Raw genomic sequence first — 18,938 nt, 5'->3', positions numbered from 1 at the left:
CAAAAGTGATTTGTATCATTTAATTATGATGGTATACAGTTTCTGGGGAACATGTACATTATATCATTGTGAAAATTTTTCTCAGATGAAAGTGAGTAAAGCTAGCACAGGAATGATGCGATGTGTTTTGGCCACCATGTCATCACTTAAGGGTGAACAACACTGAAAAGAGTATTTAATTGTGCTCTGTCAACAGCATTAATTTGATGTGGTCCATACTTCTTTTCATCCAGTTTCTATAACTGCTTTAATCAGTGCAGGTTTGCATAGAGCCCAAGACTCTATGCAGAATCACAAAGCCATAATCAGTGTGACAGTAATCCACTACAGGACGCAATTACTAACACTGTTCAAATTCAGTTGAGAGAGAAAGAGAGAGAGAGAGAGAGAGAGAGAGAGAGAGAGAGAGAGAAGTTTATATGAATACAAAAGAAAAGATCTCATAAGTAAGCAAAAGGCACAGTATGCTAAAGAAATATATTTCCTTAAAAACAGAAATATTCAGCTCAGAGGAAAAATACATTTGTTATCAAATCATTTCAGAAGTTTAATTTCCAGTAATTTAAAAATAAAGCTGTTAGCTTTATTGGTTATAAGTTAGTGTCTATTTTAATTATCTGATCAGGATGCCTCCTGGACGCCTCCCTGGTGAGGTGTTCCGGGCACGTCTAACCGGGAGGAGGCCCAGGGGAAGACCCAGGACACGCTGGAGGGACTATGTCTCTCGGCTGGCCTGGGAACGCCTTGGAATTCCCCCGGAAGAGCTAGAAGAAGTGGCCGGGGAGAGGGAAGTCTGGGCATCTCTGCTCAAGCTGCTGCCCCCGCAGCCCGACCTCGGATAAGCGGAAGAGAATGGATGGATGGATGGATGGATGGATGGTAATAATAATGTGTTCCCTTGTTCATCTGAAGAATCTTCTTAAAGCAAGGAAATAAATGTTCTTAATATCCTATATTTTAATATTCTGTCAACATAGCAGATTAGGTTACCACCAAAAGGCAAATCAGTCTCCTTTGTGCCAGATCTGTCATCCATGCTTCCATTTATTATCTGAATCAGCTTTTTCAAGGTGGCTCTGAGAAGCTAAAAACTGGTATTGAAATCACTAACCATATCATGATAATATGTTCCACAATATACTGTCACTGGACAACGTAAAAAATGTGTGCTGTCTTGTGAATAGGCAAATATGTCTTTTAATACCTGTGAAGCAAAATATGTCATTACATGGTTCACACAAAGCTCAAAAAAGGCTTCATCTTTAAAAGCTAGGCCTCAAAACTATAAAAAAATGTCTGAAAACATAAAGCAGACCAAACCCTGAAACTCTAAACCAGGTTGTGGTTTACATTCTCAGAACAGTCCAAGCCTTATAATCCTCAAACAGGCAGAGAAGAACTGCAAACCCATGTCAACAGAAAACATAATGAATATTTCTTTAGAGATATGTATTTATAAAAGATCCTAAAATGCCAAATTTCCAAAAAATAAAAAAGGAAAGCAAACTAATATTCACAAAACCCAAAATCTAAACCAGAAACAAAAGCAAAATAAAAAAACACAAAATTCTAACAAAAAATAGTCAGAGATCAAACATACAAAAACCATGATCTATAAGCTGAGGCATGTCAAGTCCCCATAGTTGCAACATTAGTGGTATTGCACCCTTGGGCTCAATATAAGAAAAAGGACAAAAAATATAAGACAGTAAACTAACATGAAAAGAAGTCAAGATGAAAATAACAAAATGATAAAGAATCATGGAATTAGTGATTAAAAAGCAATACCATATAATAAGAATGTACTTAGCAAGGACTTGTTAAATGCTTGCTGAGATGTACTCCAGCTTCCCTGCAACCCTGCCCTAGATAATCAGGTTAAGAAAATGGATGGTAAAATCTATGTAGTAACAAATATTACAAAAGAAATTACAAAAAACAGCTAGAAAACAGATAGAATGAACAGAAATAAAAGCCAGGAATATAACCCTGGCAAAACTACATGAAATGCTGCAAATAAAAGAAAACATTGGTTTTTTTCACTTTACACTTAGCTGTCTATAAAGCAGTTTTCAACAATCCCTGTAATCTTTGTGTATTTCTTGGGTCTGAAGTGTTTTTCAGATCTGCAATAGCATCCTTATCTGAAAGCAATCCTCCACACTCCAGGAGAATTCTTCTGTTTGCCCTGGAACACCAGCTCAAATAGTGGCCTGAATATATACCAAAGACAAATTATTCATATGTCAAGGACCTTATTTTTGTTAGAGACCAGTGCCCTAACTAGAAGAACACTTGATGTTAAAAACCCTACAAAAAATGTAAAAAAATGTAAACTGTAGTATTTAAATAACCATGTGATTAGCTACCAGTATAAAAATACCCAAACAATGTGTTTCTTTAATAATATAAGCTGAAAGGAGTTATTCAATCCAGTGACCTTTTGAATTACCATGTATCAGATGTATTCAGTAAGCAACTGGATCTGTCAAAATACCAAGTGATTAAGTTACACACTACCGTAATTATTGTTGAAGTTAGCTTCCCTTGTTCCCAAGGAAAATTAAATAAAGGTGTAGTGCACATTTGATATTGAATAGCTCAAGAGTACTTATCCAGGTGTTTTTGTAATTCTTTGGGGCGCTTTATGTAAAGCTGAAGTGAATAGTAATCATTTCTTATGAGGACTACAATATTGTTTGAATGTGAGTTTCTTCCTTTTTGTAAATAAGCTCAATAAAATACTTACTATGCCATTTGAAAAGACCCCAAACCATTTTTATAGTAGGTTGATTGTGTTTTTACTAATTTGTGTTCCCCTGGATGGCACCTAGGTACTGTGTTTATTGCTTCTACCTTACTTCCAAAATAGATGTGGCCATGCATTGAAAACACTGTATTTTGAAATGAATGAATGAATGTAAATATATTTCTCCTTTCAAAATGCTCATTTCTAAAATTACCCTAAAATGTGCTAAAAACATGAATGTTTTACAGTATTTTCAATAATATATTGAATATAATCTACTTTTCAGATAAATCTCAGCTTGAATAGCTTTTAAAGAACTAAAAAATGAGGGAAAAGGAAGTGTATTATATCTCATTTTATAAAGGTTATTTTATTACTTTCAGAAGAAGGGGTGGAGCAAATCCTAATACTATCATTGCTTCCAGGTAAAATAGCCACATACAAACCCATATATTTATAATTCCTTACTAATCAGTGTACATGTAAACAAAAAATATGGTTTAATTTTGAACTTCTGTAATAATTTATCATATACCATCATATGAGTAGTTGTTTTGTATGGAATATTGTAGCCACAGGCAGTGTGGGGTATGTCTGTATGGGGTGAAAGAAGGGTTTTAATGTTGAATGGGTTTCTAAAGAGTAGGGGCTGCTTTTAGTTTAGTGTATTAAATTACTGTTTATATTTTTGTAAAAAGAACAAATATTAAAGTATTTGGGGTTTGGCATGCTCCAGTAACTAATTTTGGTATGATTTCTTAAAAGGAAGAAACATTTTTACATCCATTAAACTGTGTACACGGACAATAAACTTGACTTGACATGAACATTTTCCAAATATGATTTTTGCAGGCTGATGGATAAGGGGAGACTGGAGATGGTTAATGGGATAGGAGGACCAATGATGCAATGTATTTGGTCTTAAGTAATATGATTTTTGGAGCACAATCTATTGAACGTTTAGCAAATAAATATGAGAAACAATCTTTTCCCACATTAATCATATCTGCAAAGGGTCCATGTTATTGAATTTATTTACTACAGCATACATTACTTTTGCAGACACAAAACTTTCATGAATATTTAAGTATTTGCACTGTCATGGTTCCCTTTGGATTTACCTACCTGCTTAATGCTTTTGTTTTGGGTGTAATGATGCATTTTATGTTCATCATATGTGCAAGTTAAACATTTCCCTGTACTCTGTATATGTGATTATATTAATACTACTACTACAGGGAAGTAAAACAGTTGGAAAGAGACAGTGATTGCTGGTAGTATTTGCCACAGTCTTTGTAAAGGATGAGTGACAGCTTAAAAAGATTTCCACTCATTTAATTACGAAAAAATAATTGCCAAAGCTTTATTTACAAACTAAAAACATTACTAAAGTACCAGTCTTCATCCTAGATTTAATTTATTAGACTGATATAATAAGTAGACCATTTCACAGTTTAGAGGTACTGCAGCTAATCCTTGACCTCCAATATTTTAATTTTCTTTGGAACTTTTACAAGACCAACTGCTGCATTATTAAGGTCATTTATAACTTTATATGGTATGTAAGGAGGAGGATTTTGAAATTATACTAAAACTTTGTTGGAACCAAAGTAGCTAAGTAAAAAATGAAGTTATATGGCTGTATTTTTGGTAATGATTCTTGGTTCACCATTATAAATTAGTTGCATTAGCATTGAAGTAGTTAATTTGTCTTGAAAACAATTGCAGGAATTAACTTTTTTCTGTATAAGGCAAAGTAGGAAAATAGTTTAAAAAGTTTAATTCTGCTATTGTTCTTAATTAGAAAAGACAGAAGAGCTGTAGTAATGGGCAGTAATGTCAAAGTTAATGTCAAAGGATACTCTCAGCAATAACAGCTGAGTTAAGTTTCATGTTGATTTTGTAGGGCTGTTTAAGTTACGAATTGTCAGTATTGTGTTAGTGTCTTCAGAATTTCCATTTACTAGTAAAATTTCTGCTTTTTAATCTTTGAAGAAAAGCCATTATGCCTCATTGAATGTATCCTTAAACCAATTATTTAAGCAATTTCATATATCTCAACATTCTCAGACCAATTTAATGTAATTCACAGTTGCTCAATTGCACAACATTAGATTTAACTGATGAATACCGCTGAATGTAATTCACATTCATTACAGCTGAGTGTGATATACATTCCAATGAAAGTGATTATTTTTTACTTCAATTGATGCCTCCTAAAAGTAGCATACGGAGCATTAACAATGGCTATCCTGGTGGTAAGCCTGTATATTTAGACCCTAAAAACCACCCCAATGTGATGACAGATGAGATCAGTTTCTAAGACTTAAGGAGTACTCTTTTAGCTAAGTAGACTTGCTCATTTTCTGCAGGGTTATGGGTTTAAATTTAGAATCATTTCCCATAAGGCCAAATAAGGAACAATATTAGGAAAATATGAGTATAAAAAAAGTTATGAAGTGATGTAGCCACTTACATAAAGAAGAGCTATAGACACTTTGGGTTTTTAATGAAAAAGAGTATGAACGAATAGCTCAAGAATGCATACTGTTCTTAGGCAATTCAATTCAATTCAATTCTTTATTGTCATGTGTACAAGTACAAGTACCATGTAAAATGAAATGCTTGCTTGCATGTGCCCCCGCAGACAGTGAAAATAGACAAAAAAACACACAATAAATAAATGAATATAAATAAGTAAATAAATAAAACCAGAACCCTAGGAATAAATAGAGACAGTGGCAGAAGTATATGTGCAGGTAGCAGTGGAGGTGACACAAGGTTACTGATTGTTCATGAGTCTGATTGCAGTTGGGTAGAAACTGTTCCTGAACCTGGAGGTGCATGTCCAAATGGACTTTAGTTGCTTCCTAGATGGGATGGGGGGTTTGGGTGAAAAGTGACAGTACAGGGTGGCTGGGGTCCTGCCTGATATGGTTCACTTTCCTGAGACAGCGTGTGGTGTGGATGTCATGGATCGCAGGGAGCTGTGTGCCCGTGATCTGCTGTGCTGTATTCACCACCCGCTGCAGAGCTCTGCAGTCCTGAACTGAGCATTTACTGTATCAGGATGTGATGCATCCTGTCAGGATGGATTCCACAGTACACCTGTAGAATCTGTACAGGGTTGTGGGGGACATCTGGGTCTTACTCAGTCTTCTGAGGAAATAGAGGCGTTGTTGGGCTGTCTTGACTACTGCCGCAGTGTGACTTGACCATTTCAGGTCATCAGTGAGGGTGACTCCGAGGAACCTAAAGCTGCTCACTTGCTCCACAGCCTCACCTCCGATGTAGATGCAAGCATAATAATGATCTATTTTTAAACTTTTACTTTTTTACCTGATGTTTTTTATTAATGCACACAATCAGTGAAATTTCTCAGAGTAACTGAATTATGTTTTTCCTTCAGAAAACTAAACCACTATTTTTTCTTGTCCTGCACATGGACTGAGGTAGTTCATGCATTTAAGTCTCAAATGGGATGGCCTGATGCAGGTTGGACATGGACCTTTAAAATATACATGGAGTGACTGATATATTAATTTGTTGTTGACAACAGAAGAAGGTTATATTTAGTGACATTACTGACTTGGATGTTTATAGAACCTGAGTAACATAAAAATAAGGAGAAATGCAAGATGTTTTGTTTCATAAATGAAAATGTTAATGCCCAGCTCAAAATCTGTATTGATATGAAATCAAAATTGGTTCCATCAGGGTATTAATATATAATGTCAGGCCAAGGAGATGTTGTTTGCACTAGTTATTTGTGTTTATTATTATGATTATGAAATAATGTCACATGTAACCATAAAACATAACTTTATGTTTGGTTCTCTACATCTTATGTTGTGCAGCAGACTTGACAATATATATTATTGTTCATAAGACTCAGATCTTGTTAGACGTTTGATGAAGCGTAGCCATATAGTTATTACAGACTTAATGGTTTCCACTTGAAATTAATAGGAGCACCACAGTGGTAAATTTATTGGGATTGTGAAAAGAGTTTACAATTAACAATGTATGATTAATGCGCATGGCTGACCAGTGCTGCTCAGACATTTCTGATTTATTGTTTTTTAAATTTTCTTATACCAGCTCAATAGTGTCAAAAACTTTGCAGTCATACTTTTCTGATAAACCTCTCAGCATAATTGTGGGACCTTAATACACCAAAAAATAGCATTTAAGTTAACTGCTGTTTTAGAAAGAGGAAGAAGGAACAACTCTTTACTCACACTGGTTTATGAAGTTAAGTTGAAGGTGAACATAATTGTCCCTTGATGTAAAATTTAGTTGCTCTGCTGTGTTACAAAGGATAACAAAAATATAAGACAGAACAAAGAAAATGTATAAGGAAAGATCAGAAGTATTCTGGCCATCTAAAACAGTATATATTCTTGAGATGCACTTTTCCACTCTATAATTGAATGTTCTAATTGCGGAAGTATGAATGATCTATATTTTTTTGCAGGAGTACCTATCAAAATCCTGTCCATGTGGTTCCTTCCCTGTTTTATCATATCTGGTTCCACTATTCCTTTAATCTTTTACCCACCAAACATTTGATTTTAAGATTTAAATTCTATGAAATCATGACAGATCCTCTGTGTGCGTTTATTGTTGAAAATATCTGACTTTCTTGGCCACTCTTTGAAGAAGCTTTTAATGGAATGGATTAAAGTAAACCTTTTGTCAGAATAACTGCCAGCTTATAATGACTTCTATGAATAAAACTGTAATTGGATGACTCACTCAGTGTTATTATGAGGCATAATTAAGTCTACAACCTGGGATCACTCTGTATTTTTCCTTAATGTGTTTTTGTGAATTTTAATAACAAAATCTTAAAATTAATATTGCAGAATTTCAGCAAAAGTAATATTATTTATAGGTGCAAAGCATGGTGTACTGAGTGAATGTAAAGCAATAACCATCAAGCTGTGCTGTTTCATGTGTAACTATAGTATAAGTGACACTAAATCATGCCATCTGCTTTTAGAATAAATAGGGTATTTAAAACCAGAGGATCAGTTTCATTCATGATACCTGGGATTCAGTTAACATCCGTAGCCACACAGAATTTTTCCCTCTATTGTACTTCCTGAAGGATCTAGAGAAGCCATCTACTGTCTCTACCAGAATGAAGGGAGGAGGCCAAACTGGTGACCAGCAGCATGATGGACAGAAGCCCAGTATCAGCACTCCCATTTCCACAGGACAGAATACAGGTCTGCAGTTAAACCCACCCTGGGGTTTAGTTTTCTTGCTCAACTTGTTTCCTTTTACTTCTTACCTTGAAAAGCTGGCATTAGTAGCAAAGGTGTTGAGAGGTTGGGTTTTGGATGGTCATTATGACTCATCCTGAAGCAAAGAACTAGCTGGCTGCTTACTTTATGTTGCTTGCTTTGTGTAATAAAGCACGTTGTTCAATAGAAAAGGAAACCGTTTTTTTTTCACTTGAATTCAAGAATTTTAAGAAAAGCTTCTGTTTCTTGTTTCATTTATCCATTGAACAATCCGTATTCTGCCCCAGCAGTTTCTTGGTTGCTTTTCTGACAGAGCTTGCCAGTTCTCCAAGTGATATTCAGGGGTACATGTTAGGTTTGTAAATCTAGAACAAAATTAGAATCTTTACAATGAATCTGAAAATGGTACTATAAAGAACATATGATTTGATACACTGTAGTTGCTAAAGCACTGGCCTGTAACCAATAGACTACTAGGTCAATTCATGTCTCAGATTAACTAATTAGTTTAAAGATGTTTGTTGTGTTCTGATATTGTTGCTATTATAGTCTTGATACATTTTCCTGGGTAAAGGCGTTAGCCAAGAAGAAAAAAAAGCATTAGAGCACATCTATTTTTTTTGTTAATGCTGTCTCCCTCGAGGACCTCTACTTGAAGTATATAGCTAGTATCTAACTTCAGTATGCAAAGTAAGTCCCAATAAGTCATAAAGAAAGTGAGATTTGATAGAGTTTACATTTTCCTGCACTGTTTAGAAACAAGTTGTCTATTGTATTGTTTTTTCAGCAATTCAGGTGATGCCAGTAGGTGGAGAGATGAGGCCAGGAATGACTACTGTACCAGCAATGCCAGTGATACCAGGTAATATTGGAAAGGCAGTATTTTTCTTCTGTATAACTCAGTTATTTGCTGGTGATAATGTTTTATTTGGTTACTCAAATTTCAAGTGCTTTTTCAAGTAATTCCTTATTTGGAAGTATTAATTCTATTTACAGTGAGTACAACATTATCTGGAAGTGGGTGCAGTTTCCTAAAGGGAACTCGTACTCTTCTGGGATGCCCATTCCCAAAGATCATACCTTGAATAGGGTGTACTATCATGAGTCACATCCATTCATGATCTTTGCCATGTCATTCAAATATCCATCTCTCTAAAACAGATTTTCCTTTGAAACCCCATAGTTGTGGCACTTCAGTGATATTCTCATTCACCATAGCAAAAACAGAAAGCCCTGGTCAACACCTACTGTCTGCCTCTGATAATTTGTAAATTAACACCACAATACATGATTTATTTACATTTTTCTTTAATTCCATTTATTCTGCTTTGATCTCTTTAGGCATGGATCAGTCCATGTTGGCACAGCATCAAGCATTCATCAACCAGCAAGCATTTCTACTGGTGAGAGTTTTTCTTTTTTTTCTAATTGATCTCCAGAATTCAAGCAAACAGCTTTGTCATGATAAGGTGCCTTTATACTTCACTTTAAACTTCACCAAATATTCACATATGTTTCTTGTCCTGTTCTCCTAGGCTCAACAGATGACAATGCAAGTAATGGCTCTTCAACAGCAGATGTCTGGACCCACTTCTTCTGCTGGTAATGTGCCCCCAAGCTCCAGGACCACTGGATATCAAGGCACCAGCCAGAGTACCCTTCCTTACAGTGCCACCAACATAACCCCGATCCCAAAAGCCATCACACCTTCTCCAGTAAGTAAGAAAAAAAACACAGATATTTATAAAATGCATGATTAGTACGAAGGGCGGCATGGTGGCGCAGTGGGTAGCACTGCTGCCTCGCAGTTGGGAGACCTGGGGACCAGGGTTCGCTTCCCGGGTCCTCCCTGCATGGAGTATGCATGTTGTCTGCGTGGGTTTCCTCCGGGCGCTCAGGTTTCCTCCCACAGTCCAAAGACATGCTGGTTAGGTGGATTGGCGATTCTAAATTGGCCCGTGTTTGTGTGTGTCCTGCGGTGGGATGGCACCCTGCCCAGGATTGGTTCCTGCCTTATGCCCTGGGATTGGCTCCAGCATGACCCTGTGTTCAGATTCAGCGGGTTGGACAATGGATGGATGATTAGTACGAATGACTTGACCTACAGCCATAAAACATGAACAGATTTTATAAAAGATTTAAAAACTGTTTAAATTATTTTAAAAAATTAATGGATAGGGTGGTGCAGTTGTATGCTTGCTGCCTCAGAGTAAGAAGACCAGGGTTCATGTCCTGGGTCCTCCCTGCATCGAGTTAGCATATTCTCCCTCTGTCTACATGAGTTTCGTCAGTGTACTCCAGTTTCCTTCCACATCACAAAGACATGCAGGTTAGATGGATTGTTGATGCTAAATTGGCACTAGTGTGTGTGTGGTGTGTGTGTGAGTGTGCTCACCCTGTGATTAACTGGTGCCCTATTCCAGGATTGTCCCTGCCTTAATAAAAATTGTATGTATTTGTCTTTCAGCACAAGTCACCCAGAGGTGCAAACCAAGTAAAACCAGCAGCATCTCCAGTTTCAGTTCTACCAAAGCCAGCAGTGTCAAAACCTGGTAAGTAGCCACTTGACTTGAATTCTTAACATTTCAGACAAGACATTCTATAAAATAACAGCCAAAAGTTTTGACAGTGTTGTGTTTAGAAACCCATCAAATATGTTGAACATTATATATGGTGTACCTGTTAATGTTTCACTGGGAATTCTAAGACAGAAGGGTACTGAGGATTTGATCAACATGTTGATGCATCTACAGTAGGATGGTTCTTGTTCTTCATGTCAGTGCTAGTTTCTGTGATGAACAAACAGCACTTGCAGATGTAGTTGCATTGATTAGACCATTTTATCTTAGACCACATTGAGATGGGTCTTTGTACTTGCTGTTAATTTCATTCACCTGGTTTCAGTTTACAACAATTTTGTGTGAAGTAGCACACAATGGTACATTTCCCTTTATGCATAGCATCTCTGGTGGAACAGTAGACAGTTACCTATTCATTAGTCTCCTTGTATATAATGGATAAAGAGTATCTCTTCTTCAAATCAATCAGTTTTAATGTGTGGTGCTCATTCCATATTTAAGGACCAAACATAAAACTGAAGACAGGACAGAATATGTGGTAAGTTTCAAGATCCCTTTTTTCCCTTTAAGAAACAACCATCTGGTACCAATGATATATTCACCCAGATCTCATCATCTTAGTAATTCAGAGAGTAAAAAAAGCAATATTTTAAATTGATAGCAGTTGAGTTTGCTTATTTAAACAGGACTGTCTTTCCTGCTTACCCCAGGATGCAGTGTTAAAAGACTACTTGTGTAAACACCAGAAATAGATCTAGTAAGCCATACGAATTTTAACAGTGAAATGTTAAGAGGGAACTAACCTAAGTGAAGCTCTTATGGCTTTTATGGCTAGCCATGACCATGACCCAAGAGTTCAATAAGTCATAATGAATGTTTCTAAATGCTTTGGCCATTATACTAGCAAGCTTTTAAAATGTTCCTTGTAAAGTATAGTTCAGCAACAATTTCCTTTCAATTTCCAGGTTTCCAACCTCCAAGGCAGGGGCCAGTGCGCCACACTGCTGCAAACATTGAACATAATCTTGAACCAACTCATAACATCAAGGATATCATCAAGCAATACCAGCAGCCTTCACCGACAACGAGCCTGGATCCAGTCCGGTTTGTGTTCTCTTGACTCAATTTCTTATAATCCTGAATTGTGATCTTAATTTTATAATTTATACTTAACCAAATCTAGTGCCACGCAGTCATCTAATTATGAAGCTTTATTGTGAAAATTTAAAGCTCTCATGATGTTGACTCTATATCAATTGAAAATTCTTGTTTCTAAAGTTTGGAATTAAAATTTATAATGTTAACTTACTATTTCCAAATTTTGATTCAGCACATTACAAAGTATTATTATTTTGTAAATTTAAATTTTGTATCTCTTAGTTAAGATTGTCAGGGTGGTGCAGTGGTAAGTGCATATGAGTTTCCTCCCACAATCCAAAGACATGCAGGTTAGGTAGACTGACAGTGATAGATTGTTCCATGATGGGTGTGTCTGTGTGTGTCTCCACCTTGCAATGGGTTGGTGCCTTGTTCAGGAGTTCTTCCTGTCTTGCGCCCAATACTTGCTGGAATAGGTTTCACCTTCCCTGTGACTATTCTCTAAATAAGCAGGTTTTGAACATGACAGATAGTTATGGTTTCCATGTTTACTATCTATGGATCTCAAGTTTTCATCCTATAATTTTGACATTTCAATTTATTATATCATAATTTTGATTTCATTTCACAAAATCTCAAAGTGTATTTCCCTTCTGGAATTATACTAGTTCTCACTGTTCCCCTTTCTATCCATCACAAATCTACCTTAAATATTTTTTGACCATTTCAATTATACCTTTATACCTTACAAAAATGGCAGTTATACCATGTGTGGTGTTTTCATTTTGGTTTTTAAAATATCAGTCAGTGGAACTGTCATGAGTACTCTTGACATAGTAACATTATGGGTCATAGAAACCCTCACTTCACCCATCAACATTTTACACGCTATAAGGAAAAAGGGGTATTACAGATGTAGGTTGCAGATGAAACTGCAAAACACATTCACAAAATCCATTCCACATTTCACTGCTAAAAGAGATATCCGACCAGAAATATGACTGCCTTTTTGTGGAGTCTCAGGGTCTTGGAAAGATTTCCCCTTTTCTATCCCCAACCTTGAATTCAATTCCAAATTGTACTGTACAGCAGATTGTTATTTTGTGATATTTTGCATCCTTGAATGTTTAAAGGATACTCTTTCAAAGTGCATATTTCAATAGCCTCACACCTTCACTGTAAAACTGGATATTTTTGCTTGTAGAAAAGAAGCCGGCAAAGTTTTTGTGAAAAAGATGGATCCTCATGATGAGGCAATGATGATACTTAAAGGGCAGATGTCTCCTCAACCTCCAAAGGTTTGTTGTTACTATGTGCTGATGACTTACTTTATATGTCATTCCTATAGGCATCTTAAAAGAAATAAACATTTGTCTAAATCTTCACAGTATTGTCTTTTATGTTTTTTAATTTACAGATGAACATTGAGATTAGGTGCTTATTTAAGAATATTTTATCTTTTTCTTTGTAAAAAAATAGAATAGTTGCTTCTTTAAGAATATTTTATCTTTTTCTTTGTAATAAAGGTTACAAAAGGATAACCGTTATCCTGCTTCTTGGCACTGAAGCATATGCTCATCTTTATTTTTTTTTACTTTTTGTATGATACCCGAATAAAGTCTAAGAAATAATACAAACCATTTTTTTCATTGATATTATTAATCTGTGTAAATGTAATGTGCACTCTGTGACCATCATCATGTAATTCTTACACGTGAAGCCTGAAAACCATGAGGACTGATTTAGATCATTTATGTTAGGTAGAATGCCCAGTGGGGGCTGGGTGGTCTCGTGGCCTCGGAACCCCTGCAGATTTTTTTTTTCTCCAGCCATCTGGAGTTTTATTTTTGTTTGTATTTTCCATCCTCCTGGCCATCGGCCCTTACTTTATTCTTTGTTACTTAGTATTGCCTAATCTTATTTTTATATTTTTCTGTTTTCTTTCTACATCTTGTAAAGCACTTTGAGCTACATCATACTATATAAATAAATGTTGCTGTTGTTGTCATGTTGTTCCATCATTCACAAAGAGTAATATTAAAAGTGTAGGTCCATTTCTATAGTTTTTATTTCATTATCTAATGTCACTTATTCACTTTGTCCTGTTCTTTATCAGAAATATCCAATAGCTCCTGCCCCTGTTTCCAGAGATGTAGGACCAAAGGAAACAGTTGCAATGGTGAAGCCTGTGAGTAGTACAAAGACAAAAAGGTCAAGTCCCCCTGTCCCAGTAGGGTCTTCCCGCAGTAATTCAGCCATTACAGGTTTGTATTCTGAAATACAGCATTATAGCATGTTTAACTATTAATGTATACAAATGAACATAAATAAACTAGAACTATTTAAGCTATTTTGAAATGTAACATGAATTTTCAAATGATTGCATTGTGTAGCAAGGATGAATGCTATCATTGTATTCCACGGCAAGAAAATGATAAGGATGACAAAATTATAAAACATACTGTGTTTATCATAAAATAACACACAAAGAAGGAATAAGGAGCAAAAAGTACAGATTAGTTCACAATTCAAGAAACCTGTTGTTTTTCTGTACCTTACTGAACAGGTTTGGAGCCCTTGTTGGCTATGTGCGGTTGCTAACGTATTCACTCACCAAACGAGCAAGCACTCCATCATCACTTTTTTCATATTTCCTGTCACATTCTGTCTCTCTTTTTCTCTCTTAGCTTTTTCTTTCACCAGTTAGTGCTTACCCCAACTTCTAACTCTAACCTCAATCTTTCCGCTGACTCAAGACAACTTTAACCCCTTTCTGAAAGTCACCTTTTCAAACCTCTGATATCCACTTTCAGAATCCATGGCAACCCAACATTTGCTGCAGAGATACAAAGCTAGAGCTTCTGATGTCTGAGTCTTTGTAAGCCTTAATGGTGTTGGGCCTCTTCAATTAAGTTAAAACATTCTAAACATGACTCAAAGATGTATTTGACAGTAATATGAACAATTCAGTGGTTGACAAAAAGTTTTGCTTTTTTTTTCCTGGGGCCATATAGTCATTCTTATCAGAAAACTTGTTAGCAGATGGATTCTTGGAATGGTGCTAATGATGACATCAAAATTAAAACTAAAATAATAAAAGAGAGCCACAATAGAAAATTAGCATATACTCTATTGACCTTTTTGATTTGCTAGCAGACCATTTCAGAAAAAGGAGAGGTTAGGAGCACACACTGATACAATGCATTGCAGCACCCACCACATGACAAACCAACTCAGGATCCCAGATTAGGACCCGAGTGCAGCCATGTGATAGGTGACACCTCAGCACCACACTAGTTCAGATGGAATGGAACAGCGTGAGGTTTTTTATGGTGGCCTTGAGTGCCAATTCTGCCACCAACCCCCAGGTTTTTCCCTGCTGGTTGGAAGGCCTTCATGCAGGGCTGGATGCAGATTAACGTCATACCCAGGGTGGAGCAATTGCAGGTTAAGTGCCTTGCTCAAGAGCCCAACGAAGCAGTGTAACTTTTGGCATTTATGGAATTTGAACTGGCAACCTTCCGATTGCCAGTGCAAATCCCTAACCTCAGAGCCACCACTCCGCCCCCTCAGAGAAAGGTTGTCCATAAAATCACACACACTTTCATGCACTGGGCTAATTTAGAATTCTACTTAATGCAACACATTTTTGGACTGTGGAGGAGAAGGTGGCTTAGGATCAAACTCACAGTGGGTTTGAAGTGCTATGTTTCTATACTATCTTTACTGTATATTGTGTGTTTCTTTTTTATGTGTCAGCTCTCTTAGCTTCTAGGGTTGTTCATCTGTAATTATTTAAATAAGGTAAAGTACAAAACATACTAAATTTTATGGTCTCCATTTCCTCATTAGACCTATACAATAAACCAATGTGTGGCCATTACTTCGTTCAGGGGTTCCTGTAGCACATTTTTTGTTGTAAAACCACAGATTTTCTTCTGACTTTTTGAGTGCTAACTTACTAATTTGGTGACATCAGCAGTTTCCCGTGAACTTCCCACTGAAGATGAGAAAATTCAGACTCAACTACACAGAAGAAGCAGTGAGGAGTATTACACTTACACCAATGTCTCCTGGAAAATCTACATCCGGAAAGAGGTAGCCACACACTAGCTTAATTGTCTAAGTTCTTGTATCATTATGTTCAGTCCTGGCACTCAAAGCTTACTTTGTGCCCTGGTTTTGACTGTGACTGAACTCACAACTATTGAATAATATCTATCCATCTTTCGATCCATCTTATTTTCCCTGGTTATATAGGAAGCCAGAATGACTTCCATTGAACAACATAACCACACCCAAAAGTCACTTCCACTAGACTAATCTGGTGTCTCCAATCCATTTAACCAACCATTTGGTCAGTATAAACCTGGAATCTATGCAAAAATGAGACTGAAAGATATTTAATCATCCCTGCATTTGCTTAGTTCACTGAATTCAAATTGGGGCGATATGGTCCAAAGCATCTCCACTAAACACAAAACAAGAATCAACCCTGGATAAAAGGCTAGTTAATCACAGAAAACATTCTTACTGATTCATTTATTTATATATAGTTAGGTTAAAGTCTTAAGTCAACCTAATTTCAAATGTTTGGACAGTGAGCAGGAAACCGAAGTACCTGGAGATAAGGGTAAAATGTGCAAATTCCACTTTGGCAGTTCTTGTGCCCAGATTTAAACTTAGTCTCCTGGAGCACTAATTGCATTAATCACTATTTCACCATGAATTCAATTTATTATATTCCTATTTGAAGTGATTAATAGTCATTGATGCATTCTTGACCATGCAGTAATATTACATATCCAAGGGTAAGCTTACAGTATGTGCCATTGTACAGTTTATGTGGATGCAACATCCTGTAGGTACAATTAGAAAATCATAGACAAAAGGAGCAAAAAATCTGGTTCCATGAAAATTCAGTCAACACTTTACACAGTAAAAGCAAATACAGTGCCATCACTCATTCAGAGAAGAAACATAGATTAATATAGCTTAGGGAATAGATTGTAAATCAAAAAATAAAAATAATAATAATAATGCATTTTATTTATAGGGGCACTTTACATTAGCAGTAAATCTCAAAGTGCAACATAACAAGTTTAAACAAAGGCAAAGCAAGATAAAAACAGAGATAAAACAACAATAATTACTGTATAGCATTCTTGTTAATAAGCTTTCCTAAATAGAAAAGTTTTTAGCTGTTTTTTAAAACAAACCACACTCTGCTGTGTACATAACTGTGTACATAAATACATAACAAGGATGGAAGTAACGTGCGCCCTGCCTCCTATTTTTCACAGCCAAAACAGGTATATAACAGGTATAAAGCATGATTAAAATGGAGAAGCAATGGAAGATAGACAAACAGTATTCAAAGGCCTTCAGGAGTATGATAATCATGCATTTGACGGTTATGAGCCTATTCCACATCTCCATGTCCAGCAATTTATTCTCTTTTCCTGCCTTATTAGCTAAAGCTCTGGGCAAACTACTGAACAAAATAACCAAAAAAAAATGCATCATGATAAGAGTAGTAGTTGGTAATGACACAAAATCACAAACATTTACATTCAAGACATCAAGATTTGAGACTTTGGAGGCTGAATTAAATATGAGATAGATTCATAGTCCTTTGCAGAAACTAGAGGTGGAAATGAGTGTCATGACATAACTGTGACAAAAATGTAAAAAAAATTATTGTTATGTACTTAAATGAGTTCCCTGCTCTCCTTTCTTTTTATAGGTTTTCTACCCCAAAGACTGCTTTAATAATCCCTTGGTCTTGGATCTCATCTTCAAACAGGTACATAAAAGTAATTCATGAAACTAAAAATACAGCATAAAGTTTTTTGGCCCGAATAATTAATACATTTCATTGGCAATAATAACACTTGTAGCATAGTACAATTGTTTTTGCCATATTTAAAATCACATGATTTTTAATTTAGTTTAAGATACAAAGTATCAACAGAAATGTAAATAAAATGTATTATACTTGTAGTACATTGTATTTAACCAGGCTCCTGACTCTAGCATTTTGCTTGTTCATTGAGGCATTTAATTTATTTAGTTTCAGTGGCTTTTCTATTCTTTGTATTCTTGTGAAGTCTTTCAATACTCATTTCATTTTTGTCTGTATTTTCCCTAAAGATTTCTCTTGTTTTCAACATTTGGATTTTTCAAAACTCACTTTCTGTATTTTTAACATTGTCCTCATCTGCTCTCTGATTTTTGGTATATTTCTATTGATGAATTACTTCACACTTTTGATTTTGGACTAAGCCTTACATTCTCATAAATGCCTCCACACTCAAAGGAGTACAAAATATGAAATTAAAATGAATTCCATGCACTGCTCAGCATGTAGCAATGTGTCATAAACACTTAACCATACAATTTTTCCCCTGATAATTTTGCTCCTGTTTGTGATAATTTCACCAGATTTTCATCCAGACAGAAGCATTTCACTGGTGGTTTTTCTTTTAGGTTGTAATGATTCTATCCGTACATTACCTATATTTTGTTTATTTTTATTTTTTTGATTTTATGCTTGTTTGTTCCCCAAGTACTGTAATCTGATTCAAGGCTGAAATTATTACACTAGCACTAAATTATTGAACTACACTTGTTTTGGAGTGAAAAGCCTTATATTTTGAAAGATGTCCTTTTAAAACACAGTCTTTCCAAATGTTAATTGAATATGGATGAGATCTTTTAGCATCATGATAGATGAAGTTTTAGACACCATTGATAGATACTGGCATAATGTAACACATACTATACTGTGAGATGGATTCAAGGAGTGGGCAAAAAGTTAGCCTGGGTGGCACTAAATATTTCTTAAGACTGTACCGGTAAACTAGAGTCTTCTACAAATCTTATTTCTAAGTATTATATTTGACCTGTACCTAAAGCAACAATGCCATACCCAAACTGTGGCCCACAAATAAATTTTAATTAACTTTGCACCACAAAGCAACTCACTGATATAAGAACTGTGATCCCAAAGGCCAACCTGGACCTTTTCGTTATTAAGAATGAGTATGGTTAACAAAGGGTCACAATAATCATTAATAAATTTACGCTTCTTTGAAAATAATGATGTAAAACTAACATAAACAATACGGTATATTTAAAAGGTGTTTAGTAACAGACACTGTTAAGTTTAGCTGTCATTCTGTATCTGCCACTGTGTAAGTGGATTAGTGTTCTGAAAGTGTGGTGTCCTACTTCCTCTGTATTAGGATGGAAATGGAG

The 18,938-nt window shown here is 35.8% G+C and overlaps 1 protein-coding gene across 1 annotated transcript in view; it reads left to right on the top strand.

Annotated features, from left to right (window-relative positions):
* The window catches only part of myo15aa (myosin XVAa), a 131,735-nt gene that overhangs the window by 81,532 nt on the left and 31,265 nt on the right, over positions 1 to 18,938 (top strand). Inside the window, exons 34-43 of the mRNA XM_051933481.1 lie at positions 7,863 to 7,983; positions 8,789 to 8,863; positions 9,343 to 9,404; positions 9,537 to 9,716; positions 10,469 to 10,553; positions 11,546 to 11,684; positions 12,883 to 12,976; positions 13,795 to 13,942; positions 15,658 to 15,776; positions 17,425 to 17,484. Coding sequence (XP_051789441.1) covers positions 7,863 to 7,983; positions 8,789 to 8,863; positions 9,343 to 9,404; positions 9,537 to 9,716; positions 10,469 to 10,553; positions 11,546 to 11,684; positions 12,883 to 12,976; positions 13,795 to 13,942; positions 15,658 to 15,776; positions 17,425 to 17,484 — 1,083 coding nt within the window. The remainder of the gene's footprint in view (positions 1 to 7,862; positions 7,984 to 8,788; positions 8,864 to 9,342; positions 9,405 to 9,536; positions 9,717 to 10,468; positions 10,554 to 11,545; positions 11,685 to 12,882; positions 12,977 to 13,794; positions 13,943 to 15,657; positions 15,777 to 17,424; positions 17,485 to 18,938) is intronic.

The sequence above is a fragment of the Erpetoichthys calabaricus genome, chromosome 11 (assembly GCF_900747795.2).
Source record: "Erpetoichthys calabaricus chromosome 11, fErpCal1.3, whole genome shotgun sequence".
NCBI lineage: Eukaryota > Metazoa > Chordata > Cladistia > Polypteriformes > Polypteridae > Erpetoichthys > Erpetoichthys calabaricus.
The sequence above is the reverse complement of the archived record's forward strand: the minus strand, read 5'-3'. Positions and strand labels throughout refer to the sequence as shown.